We start from the raw sequence: 20631 nt of genomic DNA on the forward strand, positions 1-20631 counted from the left end.
ATCTTTTGAGATAGGGTCTCACTATGTAGTTGAGACTGATCTGGACCTCACTATGTAGCCCAGGCTGGTCTTGAACTCACAGTGATCCTCCTGCCTCAGCCTCCTGAGTGCTGGGATTGCAGGTGTGCGCCACCATGCCCGGCAATACACTTTTTAAAAGAATTACATGTTTAAAAATTGCATGTTTAAGACTTACCTATTTAAAAAGTACTCGGGGAAAATGTGTTGCTGTCAGAGGTGGTGCGGCTCAGCTCTTAACTTTTTGAAAGGAAATGCGCTGTAAACATAGCCAAGACACTGCCTCGAAGGAAAGAAGATAGTCACTATGCATATTTTCATTTTATTGTGTGATGGGTAGGTAGTTTCTTTTCAGGAACCTTTGGAAAGGAATGAAATTTTTATGAAGTCTTGCTATAAATTTCTTCAGTTGTGATGATTTTGTTTGTTTTACTTAAGATGCTTCAAATCTAGAAAGATGGACTTGGCTACAAACAAGTCTTGAGTGAGTTAGGCTGCCTCTGTCCAGGCAGTTCTTACTTAAACTACCATGGGAAATAGCTTAGGGGAATATTCACTTGCCTAGAATACTTTTTTATAGCTTCCTTGAAAATCCACCCCTTAAAGAACTGCTAAGCTTTTGCTAATGAGAATTATGTAATATGCCTTTATTCTTTTTCTTGTCTTGCTATGGTACTCAGAGCCAAAAGTGTTTTTCAGGATTTAATTTATGTCTTCCCTCCTCCAGACTCTTGGTTAGTTTTTGAGCTTTACCCATTCATTTCACTGCAGTTGTTCATTGTCATTTAGTCAAATCCTCCGCAGAACACATAGTGTATAATTAAATAAAAATATTATAGATTATGCTGAATCTGGCCATGTTCTTTGAGGTATGCTTGATAGAATTAGTGACATTTAACCTGTTGATCTGGGAACATGGGACAGTAGGAGTCTTTAGATATTTGGAGTACTGATGTTGTGGAAAGAACTGGTAAATGTCACACAAAGACTCAGAAGTGGGTAGAATAAAAAATTGTTTACTTTCTAGCAAAGGGTCGGACTGCACCAAAGGTTGCACCAAATGACCAACCCTGGGCTGGGTGACAATCTGTCTTTAATAGGAGTCTTACAACCATGACCTCATTTTAGGTGATAAGACATTCTAGTTCCCACTGTTCCCATCACAGATCATGGTCCCAAGACAGTTCACTGTTAACCCAGATGTAGTATTCTCTTTCAGGATGTTTATCTTCAGCTAGTCCAGCCCACAAGAGGTGGGGTCAGGGTTAGGAAAGCAGGACCGATGACATTCCTTTCATCCTAACTCTTTTATTTATTTGTTTGTTTGTTTGTTTGTTTGTGGTACTGGGGATCGAACTCTGGTCCTTGTGCTTTCAAGGCAGGTGGTGGAACCACTGAGCTAAATCCCTTTTAACTCTTTTATAGTCATATGGTTCACAGAAAATTTTAAGACTTAGGGACTGTTATCTTAGCTTGAACATCTGGTCTCATCCTGGGATGCAGCTAAGCGCCTCTGGCGTCTGTTAATTTTAAACTGGGGCTACGTGTCTTTAAGTTTTAATGGTGAAACTTCGGATATTTTGTTAAGCAAAGCAAATTACAGAAGCAAAAGACAGTGGTTATTCTATATTTTCTTTAACATTTTGTAGGTTGCAGACTATTTACAGAAGCTCTATCACTGACACATGGGAATATGATTAGACATATTATGAATAGTTTGCAGAGGTCATAACAAGCAGGATAACAAATTTTTATTCGGAGACAAAAGTATATGGTGTAATAGAATGACCAGGAATTTAGGAATCAGTTCAAGTTGGGTTTCAACCCTAACACACTTTCTAATAGTGTGAATTTGGGTGACTATTTAGTATTTAATGTTACTTATCTGTAAATTGGGGAAATTATACACACATGTAGGCAAAATACTTATCTGAAAGACTACAAGGATTTAATGAGCTGGTGTACGTATAAGTGCCTAATACAGCGTGTGACATACAGCTTCTCAAAAATCTATGTATTTAGGGCCGGGGATTTAGCTCAGTGGTTCCACCACCTACCTCACAAGCACAAAGACCCAAGTTCAATCCCTGGTACCAAAAAAAAAAAACAAAACCAACTATATATTTTATACAAAAATAAGTCATTTGTTCATTTTATAAAACTATCACATAAATGCATTAGACTTTTTCTCTAATATGACCAGTTTCCCCAATTTTGAAAGTAATATCATGACTAGAAAAATGGCCAGGAGGACATTTTACTAGTGGGGTTTATATAAATTATGGATGAGGTATTTTTTATGTGCTGTGCCCAGTCCCTTAGCCAAGACCCTTACCCAAGACACGACACGGTGATAAAGTTCAAACAAGAACTTTATTTTGCCAGTCGGGACCCACCCTCCAGTGGAGCTGGCCATGGAGTCAGGTCCCAAGCTGAAACTGAGTACATTTTTTATAGGAAGAACCCCCCCCCCAAAAAAAAATCCATTACCCTATCCTCCCCCTCCCCTTTACCTCAGGGTAAACTGCCTTATCTAACCCTAAAGCACATTTACAGAAGTGAAAAGGAATGCGCAGTTAATACACCTGGGACATCTGCTACAATTAGTTAAAGGCATCTCCTATTATCTTAACCAGAATAGCACAAAATGTTTTAGCTAGGGAGTGGGTTTTTTCACAGGAAAATTCTCAAGTTCAGCTAGGGATCACATAATCCACATGGCAGGTGAGCCTCATAAACCCTTCCTGCTATGTCAGTTTTATAGTGGCCATAAGCATACTTCGTGGCCTCTAAAGGGCAGTAGGTAGGTTTTTCCCAGAAGAACAATCTTAAGGTCACACAGAGGACAAGCTAAGCCGCCAAAGGGTGGGTTTTAAACAAAATGGAGTCTCTTATGTCAACCTGGGTTTCTCATATCTATATAAACAAAGTATTGCCTCATAGGAATAAATGAGAATATAGTACTTTACATATTTAAGTACCTACAGTAATATTCTACCCCCCTACTCCATCCAGATGTCCTTAGCCTTCACGTAGCACTCTCTGGTCAGGAGAGAGAGTTTTTTTTCCATACTCTACAATCATAGCAACTTCATAAGTACCTTTATTTATCTTGTTCTTTAAACTGAAAGACTCATTTTTATTTGAAATAACACAAAAGAGTTCTTTTTTCTAATTACAGGTAACTCTGTCTGAATTTTCCAGCTGCAGAATGTATAGTACCTTAAAAGGTAAATTAAATTGAAGTAAGTCATTTACATGTGCCGGTTGTCAAAAGACTTGGTGACATGTAATTATCTGAATACCAATAAGTAACTCATGAATTACAGTCAGTGGTTCTTTTTGTCAGAAGAAAAGGCAAAAACACAGTTTATAAGAGTAGAGAGGGGAAAAAAAGTAAATTTTGAAGCCAAATGTTATTTAGCCAGAGGTGGTCAGGCTTTAGCTTGCCAAACTCAGAAATTTTTTCAGTGAGGAAATAGCTATAATGTACTGGAAAGATTTGTACTTAATGTGTTGTTACCAAGACATCCAGAAAGGCAGAGTCAGAACCCCAGTGTAGGGTGGTCCTTAAGTGCTGTTTGATGCAGTTTGGTCACCATACCACAGACTCCCCATGAACTGCACCTTTCTCGTGGACCAATATAAAATCCACCAAACCTTTGCTCTTTGACCATTCCTTTTCTAAACTCTCATGTATTAGCCACTTGTTTCTGTTAATGTGGTTGTTAAATGGAGAGCTTAGAGTTGTCTTTATAAGCAGAATGTTTTCCTGAGCTTATACACTGGTTACTGTGATAGGGTTTAGCTCTGCAAGTTATAGACGTCTCTTCTTAACCTATTGTTCAGATAAATTATTAAGTTACCAACCGTCAAAAACGTAATGGTACAATAATGTTAATATATCTTTCCTGCTTTTTTTTTTCTTTTGAGAATGAGGTCTCCCAATGTTGCCCAGGCTGGTATTGAACTCCTGGGCTCAAGTGATCCTCGCACTTCAGCCTCCCAGGTAGCCGAATGCCGCCATGCCCTGCTCCCTACTTTAAACGACTAAAATGCTAAGCGAGTGTGTATATTTATTTTGTGAATGTTAAGTTTACATGGCATTAGTGCAAATTCTCTGTCCTGATGGTTTATTGCTTTTGTTTAGGTTGTCCATGATGAATAAACTCAAATTAAAGGAAGACAAGATGCTGGAGGTTCAATTTGTGGGAGATGATGATGTTCTTAATCATATTCTTGATAGAGAAGGAGGTACTGAGTGATTGCATTGAAGAGATGCTTATAGATCATTTCATTTCAAAAAATATTTAAACATTTATATTGAAAATACAGCATAAAGTACATGATCTAATAAGACTTAATTGATTTTTTCATTTACTTATTTCAAACTTTTGGGGAGGGGGCAGGACTGAATTAGGGATTGATCCCAAATCCCCAGTCCTTTTTAAACTATTTTAAATTTTAAGACAGGGTCTCCCTGAGTCACTAAGTTGCCCAGGCTGGGATTGGCAGTCCTCCTGCCTCAGCCTTCCAGGGGGCTGGGATTACAAGTGTGTACCACCACTCCTGACATGGACTTATTTTTTTTCCAGTACCAGGGATCGAACTCAGGACCTTGTGCTTATGAGGCAGGGAAGGCACCACTGAACTGAATCCCTGGCTCGCTCCTTCCTTCCTTCCTTCCTTCCTTCCTTCCTTTCTTTCTTTCTTTCTTTGTTTTTTATAGCAAAACATTTATTGGTACATTATTGATATACATGATGATAACCTTCACCCTAAGAAATGTACACCTATACATGATAACCTCCCATCTCTTTCCCATCGCCCTTCCCTTCAAGCCCCCTTCCTTTTCCTATCTACAAAGTTTTTTCCATCTTTTCCTTCTATTTTCACTTTTTTCTTGTCCCTTCCTTTCTCCCTCCCCCCTTCCTTGTTACCCTCCCCATCTGAACATTCTTTTCTAATTTCCTAAGACTTCTTTAAAACTTTAGTTGAAAATTAAAACATAGCCTATTTAAAAGAAAATCTCAATTTTACTAGTAAACATTGACTACCCACTGTAATTTAAAATATGTGATTACTCCAGGGATTTAGCTCCGTGGTGCCACACCTGCCTCAGAAGTGCAAGGTCCTGGGCCGGGATTTAGCTCAATGGTTCTACTGCCTGCCTCTCAAGCACAAGGACCCGATTTCGATCCCCAGTGCTGGGGGGAAAAAAGAAAAAGAAACATCTTGAAGTTTTTTGGTTTTTAAGCCAAGGCTACAGTATATAAACTTATTGTCAGTACTTCCTTGTTTTGGTACCAGGGATGGAAATCCGGACCTTGCACTTGAGAGTTGAGAGTCACACTCGGTGCCCCTGAGCTAAATCCCCAGCCCTGCTCTCAAAATCTTGATCCTTTTGCTTTTTCCTGTCCCCCAAGTGCTGAGATTCCTAGGTCTGTGCCACCACACTCAGCTGGTCAAGACTATTAAAACACTTCTCAGCTTCTGTGTAATGACCATTTAAGTTGTACGACAAGTTCATTTACTTAAATTTAATATTTAGATTTGCAAGTGCAAGGTTGTGAGTTTGATCCCCAGTAGGGAGGGGAGTTAATACTCAGGAAAGATGCATGCTTGCCATGTTCTAATTCCTTTGATGTTCTTCTAGGCACTAAATTAAAGAAGGAGCGAGCTCAGCTTTTGGTCAATCCACAAAAAATAATAAAGAAGCAGGAATATGATGTGGATGAAGGTGACCAGGAGGTGTTAAAGGATCAGAACTACGTGGAGGTTTTGGGAAGAAACGTTCAAGGTATTTGATGAGGAGTGCATTAATATTTCTGCTAGTAGCAGAAATTGCTTTGTAGGATATCTAAAAGTAGCCTGGTAGGTCAAACAATGGTGTGCTTTAATTATATATCTCATTTGAAAAGTATTTTCTTGAAGTTTTTTCACTGCAGTTCTTTTTTGTTAACAAATAGCCAGTCCTTCCCTTGATTACTTTCAGAAAGAAAAAATCTACAAATGAACCACTCTATTCTTTTTGGTTTTTTAAGACAGAGTCTCACTATATAGTTGAGACTGACCTGAAATTTCCAGTGTAGCCCACCCAGGCTGGTTTCGAACTCACAGCGATCCTCCTGCTTCAGCCTCCCGAGTGCTGGGATTACAGGTGTGTTCCACCATGCCTGGCTGAACCACTGTATTTTTGAGGACTGGGACTATAGTTTAGTGACAGAGCCCTTGCCTTATAGGCATTTGGCCCTTGGTTCAATCCCCAGTACCAAAAAATAAAGAAATATATTTATTCTATTTTTTTAAATAGTGGCAAAATTTCACATATATTACAAGCTCTACAGAGCCTTTCTCTTGGGGTTGGGAAGAAATGTCCTTCCTCTTGCCTTTCTTTTGTTTTGTTTTGTTTTGTTTTTTTGAGACAGGGTCTCACTACATAGTTGAAACTGACCTGGAACTCACTTTGTAGCCCAGGTTGGTCTCAAACTCAGCCTCCTGAGTGCTGGGACTACAGGCATGTGCGCCACCGTGTCTGCCACCACGTCCGCTTTGCCTTTCTTGATAGGATGTCACTGTGGATTTGAGACTGCCTTGACTAAGGTCCTTCCTCCTCATACCCCCAAATGCTGGGGTTCCAGCCACATGTGACCATGCCCAGCTATAAATACTTTCACAAAACAAGTCACTTCAAGGGGCCAGGGATTTAGCTCAGTGGCGCTATGTCTGCCTTGCAAGCACAAGGTCCTGAATTCAATCCCCAGTACTGGGGAAAAAAAACAGGTTACTTCATTGTTACCTTGATCTTCTTTGTAGAAATAGAAGGAACATTCCAGAAAGTAGTGTTGTTCCAGCCTAGGCATGCTTATAGTGTGCTAAAACAAAGCCCTCTGCCTGACAACACTTAAAACATATTTTAGGCTTGGATTATATTTTAGATCTACTTAAGCCTAAAATATAAATATCTGGAAGAGAAAAGAGTATTGTTGGTCACTGAGTGCTGGAAATAGTTCAGCATTAACAACTGAGGGCCTCTGGCCTCACAGAACTCCAGCTCCCTGAGTGATCTCTATGCATCCATTCTTTCTGTGCCTCTGGTCTCCTCATATATGTGTTTTTACTCATGCTTACCTTGTGAATGACCTTCGCAACCCCTCTGGACCTTCCTTTCTTCTTTTTGCGGGGGTAGTTCCAGGGCCTTGTGCTTGCCAGGCAGGTGCTGCTCTGCTGAGCTGTATCCCTGGCCCTCTTTCTTTTTTTTTGAGATGGGGTTCTTACTGTGAAGCCCACACTGGCCTGGAACTCAGGGTAATCTTGCTTCAGCTTCTTCAAGTACTGGGGTTACAGGCGTGTGCCACCATATCCAACTTTCCTCGCTTCCTAAATCATAATCCTGCTTCTGATTTAGTTCCCACATTCTAGGTTCTCAACAGTAGATTTAGATTTAGTTCAGCTCAGTAAACCAGGCCCCCTGGTTAGGCCTATCTGGAAAGTAGTTGAGTGTCCTCATGTCCCTAACTACACAGTTGACATATTTTGAATAGAACTTTGAGTTCTTGGCTGCTTATTATGCTAGCCCTGAGAATTATCTTAAAAACAGTATTCCAGGGCTGCAGATTTAGCTCAGTGGTTCATGGGTTTGATTCCCAGTACCAACAAACAGTATTCCAAGCCAGGAGTGGTAGCACATGCCTGTGATCCAAGTAGTTGGTAGGCTGAGGCAGGAGGATTGCTGAGAGTTTGAGGCTAACGTAGGCTACACAGCGAGAACCTGTCTCCCAAAAAAACAAATAAACAAGCAAACAAACAATATTCGAAAAGAGAAACTTCTAATTTTGCTTTTTAGTGTTGGGGCTCAAGCACAGGTGCATGCTAAGCACACTCTCTCTCACTAAGCTATATCCCTGGCCATTTGTTTTCTTAAAGATGGTTTCTGATTAGAAAGGTGGCATATTGAATGCAGGACCCAAAAAGAGGTCACTCTTTGGAGGCTCCTGGGATGAGGCTGAGGGTGATGTATCCAGTTCCAGGACAGTTCCTTGGGACCTGTCTCTATTTTTTAAAGGGCTGGAGATGGAGCTCAGTGATATAATGCTTGCCTGGCATGAATGAGGCCCTAGGTTCAATCCCCAGAACTGTGGAAAATAAAAGTATAGAGTTTAAGAATGATTTGGTGAACCTTTATGCAGTGTGGTGAAAAGTCTGACTTTCGTCTTCAGTTAAAATTTTTGCTTGTTTTTTTTCTTGTTAGTTAACTTTGCCCTTTTTCCTAAATATGTATTACATTTTCTCTTTCAGAATCTTTGAAAAATGGCTCTGCTACAGATGGTGGGAATAAAGTCTATTCTTTTCAGAATAGAAAATGCCCTGAAAAGATGGCTGAATTAGGTATGTTGCTTTTCAGATTTCTATAATCATTATTTTTTTTTCTTCTGGTCCTGGGGATCGAACTCAGGACCTTGAATTTGCCAGTCAGGCACTGGCATCACTGAGCTAAATCCCTGGCCCTATTCTATAATCATTAGTTGCCCTTTCTAAAATGTAGTGAGCCACATTGCCCACAGTTGTCATCCCGTTACACTCCCTGAAAGAATGACATTGTTTTATAACATATTAACATGCCTGCAGTGGGTCCATGACTTGTATGTCTCGCAGCCAGTGCTCTGCAGCACCAGTGGGACATGTTTGACCATCCCATTGCACAGCATGGGACAAACCATCAGGAAGGTGCTAAATACGCTGCTGACCCTTAGTCATTGTTCACACGCTCTGTTCAGAAGTAGAGCTCATGCTTCCACGGTAGGAAGTCAGTCTTGTTCATTTGTTCTCCCTACAGTATGTGGCTTAGGTTCTTTAACAAACTTTGTGAAATGAATGACTTCGGAGTCACACTTGGATATTTTGAGTTCATTAAATAAGACCTTTATACTATGTATAGAATAAAGTTATTTGTATTATAGGGAAACATTTACATAAATGTATATCAGTAGTATTTGAAGGTCTACATGATGACGCTGTTGTTCCTTGAAAGTGATTTATCACAAGGTCCTGAGTTCGATCCCCAGTTTTGCAAAAAAAAAGGAAAGTGATTCATCAATCATTTGTTGGCCTCCTACTGTAGAAAAATGAGGACATCACAATGATTAAGACACAGATTGGTGAAGAGTATACCTCTGGATAGAAATAAAAAGCAACGATAAATTGTTCTTTTATAATTCTGTAGTAATGATAGAAATCACTCTTGAGCAGTTATAGGTTGGGCTCTGCTCTGTGCAGTTGGAGAGAGAGATTAAATCTGTCTATCTTATAGTATATAGTAGGGTTACACATCTGACATCAATTTATATAAGCACTGAGCACGGTTCTTATCATATAGATATCTGTGTATCTATAATAGCCTATAATTTGTATAAAAATGACAGAGCAGAACCAGGTGTAGATTTCATGCCCGTTTATCTTCAAAGCTTATACCCTTCACTGTTGCTACCCAGCCTTCATAGAATTATGGATGCACCACAGTGGCTGCTCACAGTAGAAAGGCATCTTTTGGGGAAAATCAAGGAATTCTGTAGAGCTGATAGTGCTAGTGTTTGAAGGCTAGATGGAGATTTGTTAGGAAGACAGGGAGAATGGGATATTCAGGAGGAAGTTTGTGACCCTTGCAGACATCTTCAGTGTCCTGAGGCATGGTTGGAACGCAGATTACAGTGGACTCCAGTAAAGAAGTTTTAGGGGCTAGATATGTCCAGCAATGGAGTACACATCTCCATCCGTGGGTAGAAGGCATGGGTGGTTGTAAGGTCAGCCGGTCCCTGGTCCAACTGGTGTCAGAGCCCACGCTGGCCATGTGAGGTAAGGGAGAGCAGTGGGAGAGCAGGGTGGGGCAGGCAAGGAGATATGCGGAACTGTCTGTGGTCAGGAGTGACTGCTGAGGAAGCTGGGCTCCAGGGTGACCCTGGGCTCCTGGACTCCATGTCTCACAGAAGCCAGCTGTTTACCTGCTGCTCAGAAAGAGTGATCTGTTCAACACCATGTTATGTTTCCTACATTAGTCATGTATTGTAGAGTTTTAGACTCAAAGAACATCACACATGGGTGATTAAAGAGACTTTAAAATATAACATATACATATTTAGCATTACAGCCTACTTTCTGGCCCTGGTACCCCTAGTAAAGATGACCTTCAGTATACACATTTAAAAATGTAGAAAAGGGGCTGAGGATTTAGCTCAGTGGTTCCACAGCCTGCCTCTAAAGCACATGGTCCCGAGTTTGATCCTGGTAACCCCCCACAAAAAATGGAAAGACTATTAATTGTTGATGGAGAAAAGAAAAAGGTATTAATTACAACAAGCAGCAAGGTCAAAATTAATTCTTTGTGTTTTGTTTTTTAAGAAATTTGTGCATAACTGGAAAATGTGCGGTACTGGGAAGAATTTAGGAAAAGTAGTACTTATTTATTTATTTTTGGTACCAGGGATCAAACTTAGGTCCTTGGACTTGTAAGACAGGCGCCGGCACCACTGAGCTAAATCCCCCGCCCAGTAATACTATTAATGTAGATGGGTTTACTTATCTTTGTGATAAAAGCAGAAATAAGGGTGTTGTGGTTGTTGTTGTTTAAAGAATTTATGTGTTATTGGGCTGGAGATTGGGGATTTAGCTTAGTGGATCTGCTGCCCACCTTGCAAGAACAAGATTCCAAGTTCAATCCCCTGTACAAAAAAAATATGTGTGTGTGTGTGTGTGTGTGTGTGTGTGTGTGTGTGTTATCAAAGAGGATATCAGAAAATGTAAAGATACCCCTGTTCTAGAGAGAGAGCCACCAATGTCAAAATGGCCTTACTTCCCAAACTGATTTAATGTAATCCCAATTCAAATACCAACAGCATTTCTCACAAAACTTAAAAAAAAAATCCTAAAATTCATATGGAACCAAAAGAGACCCAGAATAGCAAAACAGTCTTGCACAACAAGGGCAAAGCAGAAGGTATCACAGTCCCAGATTTGAAGTTGTATTGCAGAGTTTCAGTGATTAAAAACAGTGTGGTACTGGCTGTGAACAGTGGAGTAGAAGAGAGAATGTAGACAAAACTCCAGGCACGTTCAGCTATTTGATCTTTGACAAAGGGGCCAAAAACATATTACAGAAAAGATAGCTTTTTAAATAAACAGTACTGGACAAATTGGACATCTCTATGCAGACTGAATATAGACCCATATCTCTTACCATGTACTAAACTAAAATCATAATGGATCAAAGATCTAAATGTTAAAACAGAAACACAATCTGCTGGAAGATAAAATAGGCAGAACTTGAAGACACGAGAGTAGGCAAGGACTTTCTGAACAGAACCCTAATGGCACAAGAAATAATACTGAGAATCAACAAATAGAATGTTATACCAAAAACCTGCACAGCAAAAGAGTGAAGAGACAACCTTCAGAAATGCTGTTTCCCTATTTATCTGCTGTTGTTCACTATAAAAGTTCTTTTATGTATTTCTTTTTGGATTACAGCTTCTGAACTAGCAAAAACACCAAGAAAAACTGTTTCATTCAGGTTGAGAAATGATCCTGGAATTATAAGCATTCCTCAGAGTAGCAAGGGTAAGTCTTTACCTCAGTTCTTTGAAAAATATTTCCATAGTTGCTTCAAGTTAGAGTATGTTTTCTTTTTTCCTTATCTGATTAAATATTCATGTATTTGCTTCATTTCTGTTGTGAAAACTAAACAAAATGCAGTTAGTACTCCAGCCTGGCTGCCTCAGTATATCCATATTTATCCATCGATGAGAGGGAAAACCTTTGTGCTGAATAAAGTTGTGGGTGCTGACAGGACCGACGCAGAAGTCCTCTTATCTGCTTGAGTTAGCCAGTTGTTCATGCAAAGGTGTTAGAATTGTGGAGAATTTTGGAACAGCCTTTCTTTTTTTTTTTTGGCACCAGGGATCAAACTCAGGACCTTGTGCTTTCAAGGCAAGGTGATAGAACCACTGAATTCCCGGACCCTGGAACAGCCTTTTTTGAATGATCCGTTGCACCCTGGTCAAACAGTGTACTTTTTAATAATTGAAAATGAGAAAAGGCTCTGTTTGTTCTTGTTAGAATGCCACAGAAATGAAGGAAGTAGCTGTCATTATAATGGGACTAATTGTGAAATTAATAGTGGTAATTTAGTCTCTAGGGGAGATGCATTCGAGAACCCAGTAATATGTGGTGGTTTCCATGTAAAGACTACAACTGTGAGGCCGGGCGTGGTGGCGCACGCCTGTAATCCCAGCACTCAGGAGACTGAGGCAGGAGAATCGCTGTGAGTTCGAGACCAGCCTGGGTTACATAGTGAGTTCCAGGTCAGCCTCAACTACATAGTGAGACCCTGTGTCAAACCACCCCCCTCAAAAAAAAAGACTACAGCTGTGCTTTTAACAGGACTCAACCATGAGGCAAGGTGAAATACTCACGGCATGTCATGGCTTTTTGTTTCATTTAGGGCATTCCGCTTCAGACAAGGCTCAGCCAAAGGTAAGCAATTAAGTGCAAACAAAAACCTCAGTGTTAACCAGGCATAACCAGTGTTAACCTGTAATCTCAGTACTGGGGAGGCTGAGGCAGAAGGATCGCTGTGAGTTCAAGACCAGCTTGAACTGTGAGACCCTGTCTCAAAAAAACAAAACAAAACAAAACAAAAAACCCTCCAAAAAAACCCTTAGTGTTTTACATTTGTTTATGGTTATTTGAAAAGTAATGTGGTTTAGGTTGACTCATTATAAGCTAGCTGAAAAGAATTGATGCTTTCTGTGCCCTCTGTGTTTTGGTGGATTGTTTTTTCACTATGCTTTGTCAAGTGGCCCTGCTTGAATCTGGCCAAGCCCAGATGGACATGGAGAGCCCAGGGCGGTGGGTTTGTGGTGGGAAGTGGTCCAGGCCTTGATACCTGTACACGTAGACATAGCTAGGTTGTGGGTTGTGCACAGGCTTAGTGAAGGGGGCCTTTTAGCTAAGAAATGAGTATACAACCTGGCATGGTGGCACATGTCTGTAATCTCAGTACTTCAGAAGCTGAGGCCGGAGTATAACTGAATTTAAGGCCTGCCTGAACTACATAGCAAGACCCTGTCTCAAAAAAAAAGAAAAAAATGGTAAAAAGTGAGTATAGATAAGTTTTATGACCTTTTCAGGAATATCGTGTTAGATCAGTCCAGGCACAGGAGTAGACATATCAGAACCTGCACTGTTGTTAGTAATACTTCTTCCTTCACTATGTTCTGTATGTTACAGCAGTACAAGAGAAAAAAACTTACTACCTTAACCTTCCAGGAATTGAGGTATATTACAGCATTCTCTTTTACTTTGTAGGCCCCATTGGTAGATCTTTGTCAGCTTCCCCAAAAGACTATCAAAAAACTCTTTGATGAGGGGTACTTCTTACAAAAGCAGACACCACCACCAGAGCAGTCTTAGGGCATTGTCTTAGAAAAGGAGTCCACCAGGCGTGGTGATGCACACCTGTAATCCCAGCACTCAGGAGGCTGAAGCAGGAGGACTGCTATGATTTCTAGGCCAGCCTGAGCTACACGGCAAGTCCTTGTCTAAAAACAAAAGATTCCGTTGTGTTTTTCTTAATCACATACACATGTGTCCTGGCTGACAATGGCAAAAGGTACAAAAGAATTTTAAGGAACTTAATCAAGTTTTGCCCATTGGTAAAACAAAATCTGTTTTTTTGTTGTTTTTTTAATTTTTTTTTTTTAATTTGTAATGCTGGAGATTGAACACAGGGCCTACCATGCGCTGGTCAGGCACTCCCACTCAGCTACACCCAGCCTGATAGTTCTTTATATCTCAAATGAAATTCTATTAACATTTATAACTAGCTACAAAACCATCACAACAGCAGATCTGAATTTTTTGTCATATTTTGATGTTGCAGTTCAAAAGGCTGGTATGCCTGTTTTATCTTTACATAGTAATAGCACATACATACTTTAAAAAATTTTTTTTGGTGCTGGGGATTGAATTCAGGACCTTGGACTTGCCAGGCAGGTGCAGTACCACTGAGGTAGAACCCTGGCCCTTACATACTTTTTTTTTTTTTTTGTATAAACATTCTTTTATGATGGGCTAGAACATCTGTTACACTAACAATACAAAAAGAAAACAGATGCAGGGTTGGGGATTTAGCTCTGGTTCCACTGCCTGCCTCGCAAGCGCAAGGTCCTGAGTTCGATCTCCGGTACCAAAAACAACAACAACAAAAGAAAACAGATGCAAATTAGTATTAAGGAACTTCCTTATCTAAAATTACAAAACTAAGTATGGGTATAGACATTTAAATTCTTTTATTTCCATTCTATCCCTTGGCTGAATTTTATTAATATACCATCTGCCCCTCTTTTTTTTTTTTCGTACCGGGGATCAAACTCAGGACCTTGTGCTTGCGAGGCAGGCAGTGGTACCACTGAGCTAAATCCCCAGCCCCTTGCCCTTCTTAATCCTCTTATGAAAGGCATCAGGGCCCTGTCACTCAAGCCAACCTCTTCCACCACCTACTCCTTTACCAGCCCCCCCAGGAACTGTCAACAACACATCTTCTGTATTTCTCTGGAATCAGTCTCTTCGTCATTACAGTTCCCTTTTGCAGTTCCGTTTCTTCCTAAGTGGCATGTGAGATTTTCACTGCTGTGTCACAGTGTCTGTGTCACAGTGTCTTCTTCAGTCGGTGGCGACAGCTCATCTGCTGAATCAGGACGATTGGTCTTGATTTCCTGTCCCAGCCTGTACTGAATGTGACCAGATCAGAGTCAGATTTCTGGAGCATCAGCTCCAGTTTGTCAGCCTCCGCCTCCATGCTGAACAGTTGACCGACATACTTTTTTTTTTTTTTTTCAGCTTTATCGACATACTTTTTAAGTATCTGGAATTCAGTGTCTAAAAACACTGGCAGTCCTTTGGAATGTCTTGTGTCTTTGTCTTTGTCTTTTGTTTCAGCAGATTCATTTGTCATTATCTTTGGGACTAGGTTTATATAGTTGTGAAGTAGTCTATTGAAAGGAAATATTTTTCTTTTTCAGCCCTTATCAGATCGGTCATTAACTTCCACTGTATTGTTTAACTGTTTATCATGCTTTTTATTTTTAAACAGAACAATGGCAAAAATGAATTGCAGTCCTCACCACCTCGTAATTTAAGAAAAAGATTAAAAGGTATGTACTTGTTCTTATATGAAGTTTTTATAAAAAGTAACATCTAAACAAAGTCAGGAATGGCTAAACATACAGGTTCTAGTCTTGGCTGCTTGGTTTTGAACCTTTAGCCTGCACTGCCTGTCTGTGCTTCATTTTTTTTTTTTAAGAAGAGGTTTAGAGAGCCAGTGGTTTGGCTCAGTGGTTCCAGCATCTCCCTCGCAAGCACAGGTTCGATCCCCTGTACCTAAAAAAAAAAAAAAAAAGGTTTATTTTGGCTGTAAAGTAGATATAATGATGGCACCATCCTCAGAGTTGTTTTAAGGATTAATGGAAACCAAGGACATCAAGTGTGTTCAGTGTGATATTTGACCTTAGTGCAAGTTCATTTATTATAAACACTTACTGATGAGGGAAAGGAAAGGTAAGTAAAAGGATTAAGATGCATTACGCACACAAATGTCATGTACTGCAAACAAGAATACTAATAAAAATTTCAAACTCAGGACCTTGCACTTGCGAGACAGGCACAGTGCCACTGAGCTAAATTCCCAGCCCCAAACTTTTCTAAAAATAAGAAAAAAAAAACTTTTTGCTACCCTTTCATGAGAAGATATGTTTATATTCTCAGTACTAGATTCTTTAAGGACAGGGATGTCATCTAGTCTTCTTAATTCCAAAAATTAGTACTATGTCTTTCACATTATAGTCGGGATAATTAACTCAAAACATCTCTCTCCAACAAAATAATATGCTTTTTCATTTGCTTTGAGACATTCTGGAAGTGGTTCTATTGATATGTTAAGCGTTAAAGATTCATAATTGTACTGAATGCTGTTGAATGTCAGATAAGTGGACATGGATCCTACCTGCCCCTGGGAAGTTAAACATGGCTTTTTGTGCTTGCTATTCAGTTTAGGGCAAATAACTCATTGGCCTTTATGTCCAGGAAGAGGCCAGACCCTTTCCCTCTTGAACCGCAGCAGTAGTAGTATTGGCTGCTGTTGTTAAATCCAGTCAGAGAGTTGGGACTTAGCTGTAGCCCTTGCTCTCAAAGGTGTGGCCTTCATGGAAACAATGATGTCCATGATCAGTTCTCTGGAATAGTGAAGGGTAACCTCTGCGAATGAGTGTTTCCTGTCAGGTACACCCCACATCCTGTGCTCTTTTCACAGAGAAGAATAGTTTTTACAGAGATGAGTGACCCTGCTTGGTCATCACCACATGTGTGTGCTGCAGATCAATAAGACGGTGACATCCTGTATTCCTGCTACCCCTTGTGACTTGTGCATACATAGCATCAGGGACAAGCTGAGTCTGCTAAGCTGTGTGTGTGCCTGCACAGTGTGTGTACTTGTTACGTGCTAACTTAGGGTAATCCTATGAAGTACCTCTGTTCAAAATAAATAGTGATTTGGTTAAAGTTATTCCACTAATATTTTGGGGGTTAACTTTTTTTTTTTTGGTACTGGGGATCAAACTCGGAACCTTGCGCTTGTGAGGCAGGTGGCAGAACCACTGAGCTAAATCCCCAGCCCTGGGGGTTAGCTTTTAAAGAATAGTTCTCGCCAGTCATAGTGGTGCACACCTTTGATCCCAGCACTTGAGAGGCTGAGGCAGTAGGATCACTGTGAGTTTGAGACCAGCCTGCGCTACGCAGTAAGATCCTGTCTCAAAAAAAACAAACAAGAAAATAGGCCTGTACTTACTGAGTATAAAACTAGTTTTGTTTTTATTGATGAGAATAAAACCAGCTTTATTATTTCTGGGCTGGTGGCTTGTTAAAAATACAATTCTTGAGTTAACTGTGGGGTGGAGTGACATATCATTGGGAATTGGTGTAATAGAAGCTGTCACTTAATGAGTGTTTTATCAGGGTGGCATTTTTTGTAGCAGCATTAGAAACCTGTATAGTAGTGTTTAAGCTCCAAACCCTAAAATATGTCACATTGTCAGAAGTGTGGAGGTCCAAGTGTGGAGGTTGGTGTAGAAACTCGCCAGTGTCACTAAGGACCCAGGTTCCTATGCTTTTACTCTGTCAAGCACATTTTTCATCTTCAGCCTAGTACTTTATGCTGGACAGTAGCTTCCAGATGTAGATAGGGGCTTCCTTTCCATGGTTAAAGAAAGTCTTTCCCAGAAGCTTCCAGCAGATTTCCCTCAGGTCTCTAGCCCTAATTGCAAGGGAAAGCAAGGATCTGGAAAGGGGAGAGGACAGTCACCATGATTCATCTCCAGAGTGTAGACATCGCCATGTTTAACAGAAACGGGTGCTGTCAGCAAGGAAGAAGGAGGGAGGTGCGAGGTATGTTTGACAGTTTCTCCCACAGTTCCTTATGCCAGTTACTATTGCCTTCCATATATTCAGAGTCATCTTCACGAGGTTTTATTAAATTAGTACTGTATGCCTCATTGCTAAATGAGGAAACTAGTGCTCAGAGAATTTATGTAACTGGCTGTGGTGAAAACATGAGCAAGTCGTGACAAACCAGAATCCAAAGTGTTACTTGAAGCCCACACTCTTCACTACCCCACAGCGAGTTCTTGTCTAACTGTCAAATGTTTCCAATTGCGTTCCCTCCCATAGTTCCAAGGTCTCATTCTGACAGTGAAAGTGAATATTCGGCTTCCAACTCAGAGGAGGATGAAGGGATTGCACAGGAGTCTGAGGACACAAATCCGTCTTTTCTCAGCCAGAAGATTGAGACTCAGAGTAGAATGTCAGCTCCTATCTGCAGAGGAACACCTTCTAAGAAAATGAGAAGAGATAAAACTGTAAGTGAAGAGACTAATCTCTCTCTCTTTCTTTTTTTTTTTTGGTTTTTTGAGACAGAGACAGGGTCTCACTATGTTGTTCAGACTGCTCTGAAACTCGCTGTGTAGCCCAGGCTGGTCTCGAACTCACAGTGATCCTCCTGCTTCAGCCTCCCTAGTGCTGGGATTACAGGCGTGCACCACCCCACCTGATGAGACTCTAATCTTAAAGAAAAGTTGTAGAATACCTCCAGAGAAGGCTAGCCTATGAGAAGAGGTTGCAGAAGCGGTCAATATGGTTTTTTTTTCCCCCTTTCATTTTTCTGTATTTTTAGCCTTATTTTAGATTCCCACATATTTTGTTTCAGTTTTTGTGCTTTATATTCTCTCCTGCCTGTGTATTTGGGAATCAGTACCACAGTGTGTGTTAAAGGCAACATCTTAATTTAATGGTATAGAAATGAGCTTTTATTTATTTATTTACTTGTTTGTTGGTTTGTTTATTTATTTAGGTACTGGGGATCGAACTCAGATCCCTGTGCCAGCAGAACCACTGAGCTAAATCCCTGGCCCCAAAAATGTTCTTGTTTTGTTTTGTTTTGTTTTGTTTTGTTTTGTTTTTGGTACTGGGGATCAAACTTGGGACCTTGGGCTTGCAACTTAGGCTGTGGAACCACTGAGCTAACCCGTGGCCCAAAATGAGCTTTTAGATGAGTATCGGTTGGTAGCTGGTGTTGAGACTTGTGAGTATATCCCTTTTCCTGTCATGTTTTGTCACTGCTGACATGTTGGAGTGAGTGATTGATAAAGGCTGTGGCTGCTGGTCCACGCTGCATGGTGAAGAGAACACTCCCGATACCCTGGCTGCAGAAAGGGTCAAGTACGGGCCAGGGATTTAGCTCAGTGATGCTGCTGCCTGCCTCACAAGCTCAAGGTCCTGAGTTCAATTCTTGGTACAGGAAAAAAAAAAAAAAAAGGAAGGACCAAGGATCCTGGGGTCTGGGCAAAGGGTTAGTGAGTGAAGCAGTGTTGGCAGCCCATGCAGAAGCACCGTCCTCACACCCAGTCAGACCACAGGAGCCACCTCGCAGGATAATCCTCACCGAGTTTTTGTTTTGCTCCTGAGTACTAAGGGTAGAACCAGGGACACTCTGATGCTGAGCTTCATCCTCAGCCCTTTGTATTTTTTATTTTAAGACAAGGTCTTTTTAGGTTCCCCAGGCTGGCCTCAAACTTGTGATCCTTCTGTCTCCGCCTCTGAGTAGCTGGGACAACAGGACGCACCATCATGCCTTGCTTGCTGTTGGTTGACCTCTCATTTTCACAATGTCTTATCCTTGCTACGTTAGAGGACTTACTAAGGCCACTCAAGGAGAAACTGAGGTCCTGCTATCTGGTGTCATTCCCTTTAGTCTATAAAGGGAAAATTATCCTGAGCATTGTAATTTAGGAATTACTTTTGGGAGCGGACTACTTCAGTTACTTGTGTGGCCCTGAGAATCACTCAGTTTAACTGCTGTAAATATCCTTGGTCCTTAGCCTGTGTTGCTGTTCAAAAAGAAAACGTTGTCAGATACACAGCTTCAGTTTGGTGTGGGGGTGCATGCCAGGGTCCCCTGCTCAGGACGCTGGTTGGGAGGGCCCTGGGAGCCCATCAGCGTGATGCCGTCTGTGTCGGTGGTATAGTGATGAGCATAGCTGCCTTCCACGAGTGTGATGCCAGTTTGGGCAACATAATAAGACCCCATCTCAACAAAACAACATGAGTTCTTTTCATTTCATTTTACTTATTTAGGTACTACTGCAAATTGAACCGAGTGCCTTTGCTCTAAGCAACCTTTTTGGCCCTTTTTTATTTTGAGATGGAGTCTTACTAAGTTATGAGTTGCCTGGGCTGGGCTTGGATTTGTGATCTCCCTGGCTAAGGCTCCTAGAATGCTGGGATTACAGGTATGCACCACTATGCCCAGCAGAAAAAAGTTTTAATCCTATTTATGTCTGGTTTTTTTGTTTGTTTTGTTTTGTTTTTTGGTACTGGGGATGAAACCCAGGTCCTTGTGCTTGCGAGGCAGGCACCAGAACCACTGAGCTAAATCCCTGGCCCTTATATCTGGTTTTGATAGAACATGATCTTACTCTACCTAGAACTGAATTTACTCTCCCTTTCAGTGTGACTTACTGGAAAAATACTTTGAAGCTCACAGCAGTTCCCAAGTCTTGACCTCAGACAGAACCCTGCAGAAGCTGAGGAGAGCTGCCCTGGATCAGGTAGGTCATGGGGAAGGTCGCTTCTAAGCGTCTCGTGGCCGTAAGCACAGTACTCAGAGTGTGAGCAGATTTGTTATCCTGAACAAATGAGACGCAAGGTGATGTGTATGAACGATAAATAACCCTAGAATGGAGTTCTCTTTGCCATAATGAATTATGTAGTTTTTCTCATTACTTTTTCATTTCTTCAGAACTTGTAAGCATCTGAGTTGTGGTTTCTTGATGTCCACATACCATTGAGGTGTGTCCAACCTGTGGCCCACCTTTTATTTTTTTGTCCTCATTTTTAAAAATGTTATAATAAAAATATTTCAAAAGAAGATTTTCTTTTATACATTAACCATATTATATGTTTTATATACCCCAAGACAGTTCCTCTTCACTCAAAAAAAAAAAAAAAAAAAAA

The 20631-nt window shown here is 40.8% G+C and overlaps 1 protein-coding gene across 5 annotated transcripts in view; it reads left to right on the top strand.

The window, feature by feature from the left end:
- Orc2 (origin recognition complex subunit 2) overlaps positions 1-20631 on the top strand; it is a 45587-nt gene that overhangs the window by 532 nt on the left and 24424 nt on the right. For 2 of the 5 annotated variants that reach the window (XM_010617553.2, XM_010617558.2), the window contains exons 1-9: positions 4000-4084; positions 4169-4272; positions 5675-5818; positions 8317-8406; positions 11539-11628; positions 12512-12543; positions 15164-15224; positions 17791-17978; positions 20127-20225. In XM_010617553.2, coding sequence (XP_010615855.1) covers positions 4074-4084; positions 4169-4272; positions 5675-5818; positions 8317-8406; positions 11539-11628; positions 12512-12543; positions 15164-15224; positions 17791-17978; positions 20127-20225 — 819 coding nt within the window. In that variant the 5' untranslated portion in view covers positions 4000-4073. Of the gene's footprint in view, positions 1-3199; positions 3249-3991; positions 4085-4168; positions 4273-5674; positions 5819-8316; positions 8407-11538; positions 11629-12511; positions 12544-15163; positions 15225-17790; positions 17979-20126; positions 20226-20631 lie in introns of those variants that run through there. The other 3 variants (XM_010617555.1, XM_010617556.2, XM_010617557.1) reach the window with 3 other exon arrangements.

This window comes from Fukomys damarensis, unplaced genomic scaffold (assembly GCF_012274545.1).
Source record: "Fukomys damarensis isolate Sample0158 unplaced genomic scaffold, DMR_v1.0_HiC HiC_scaffold_26, whole genome shotgun sequence".
NCBI classification, from domain to species: Eukaryota; Metazoa; Chordata; class Mammalia; order Rodentia; family Bathyergidae; genus Fukomys; species Fukomys damarensis.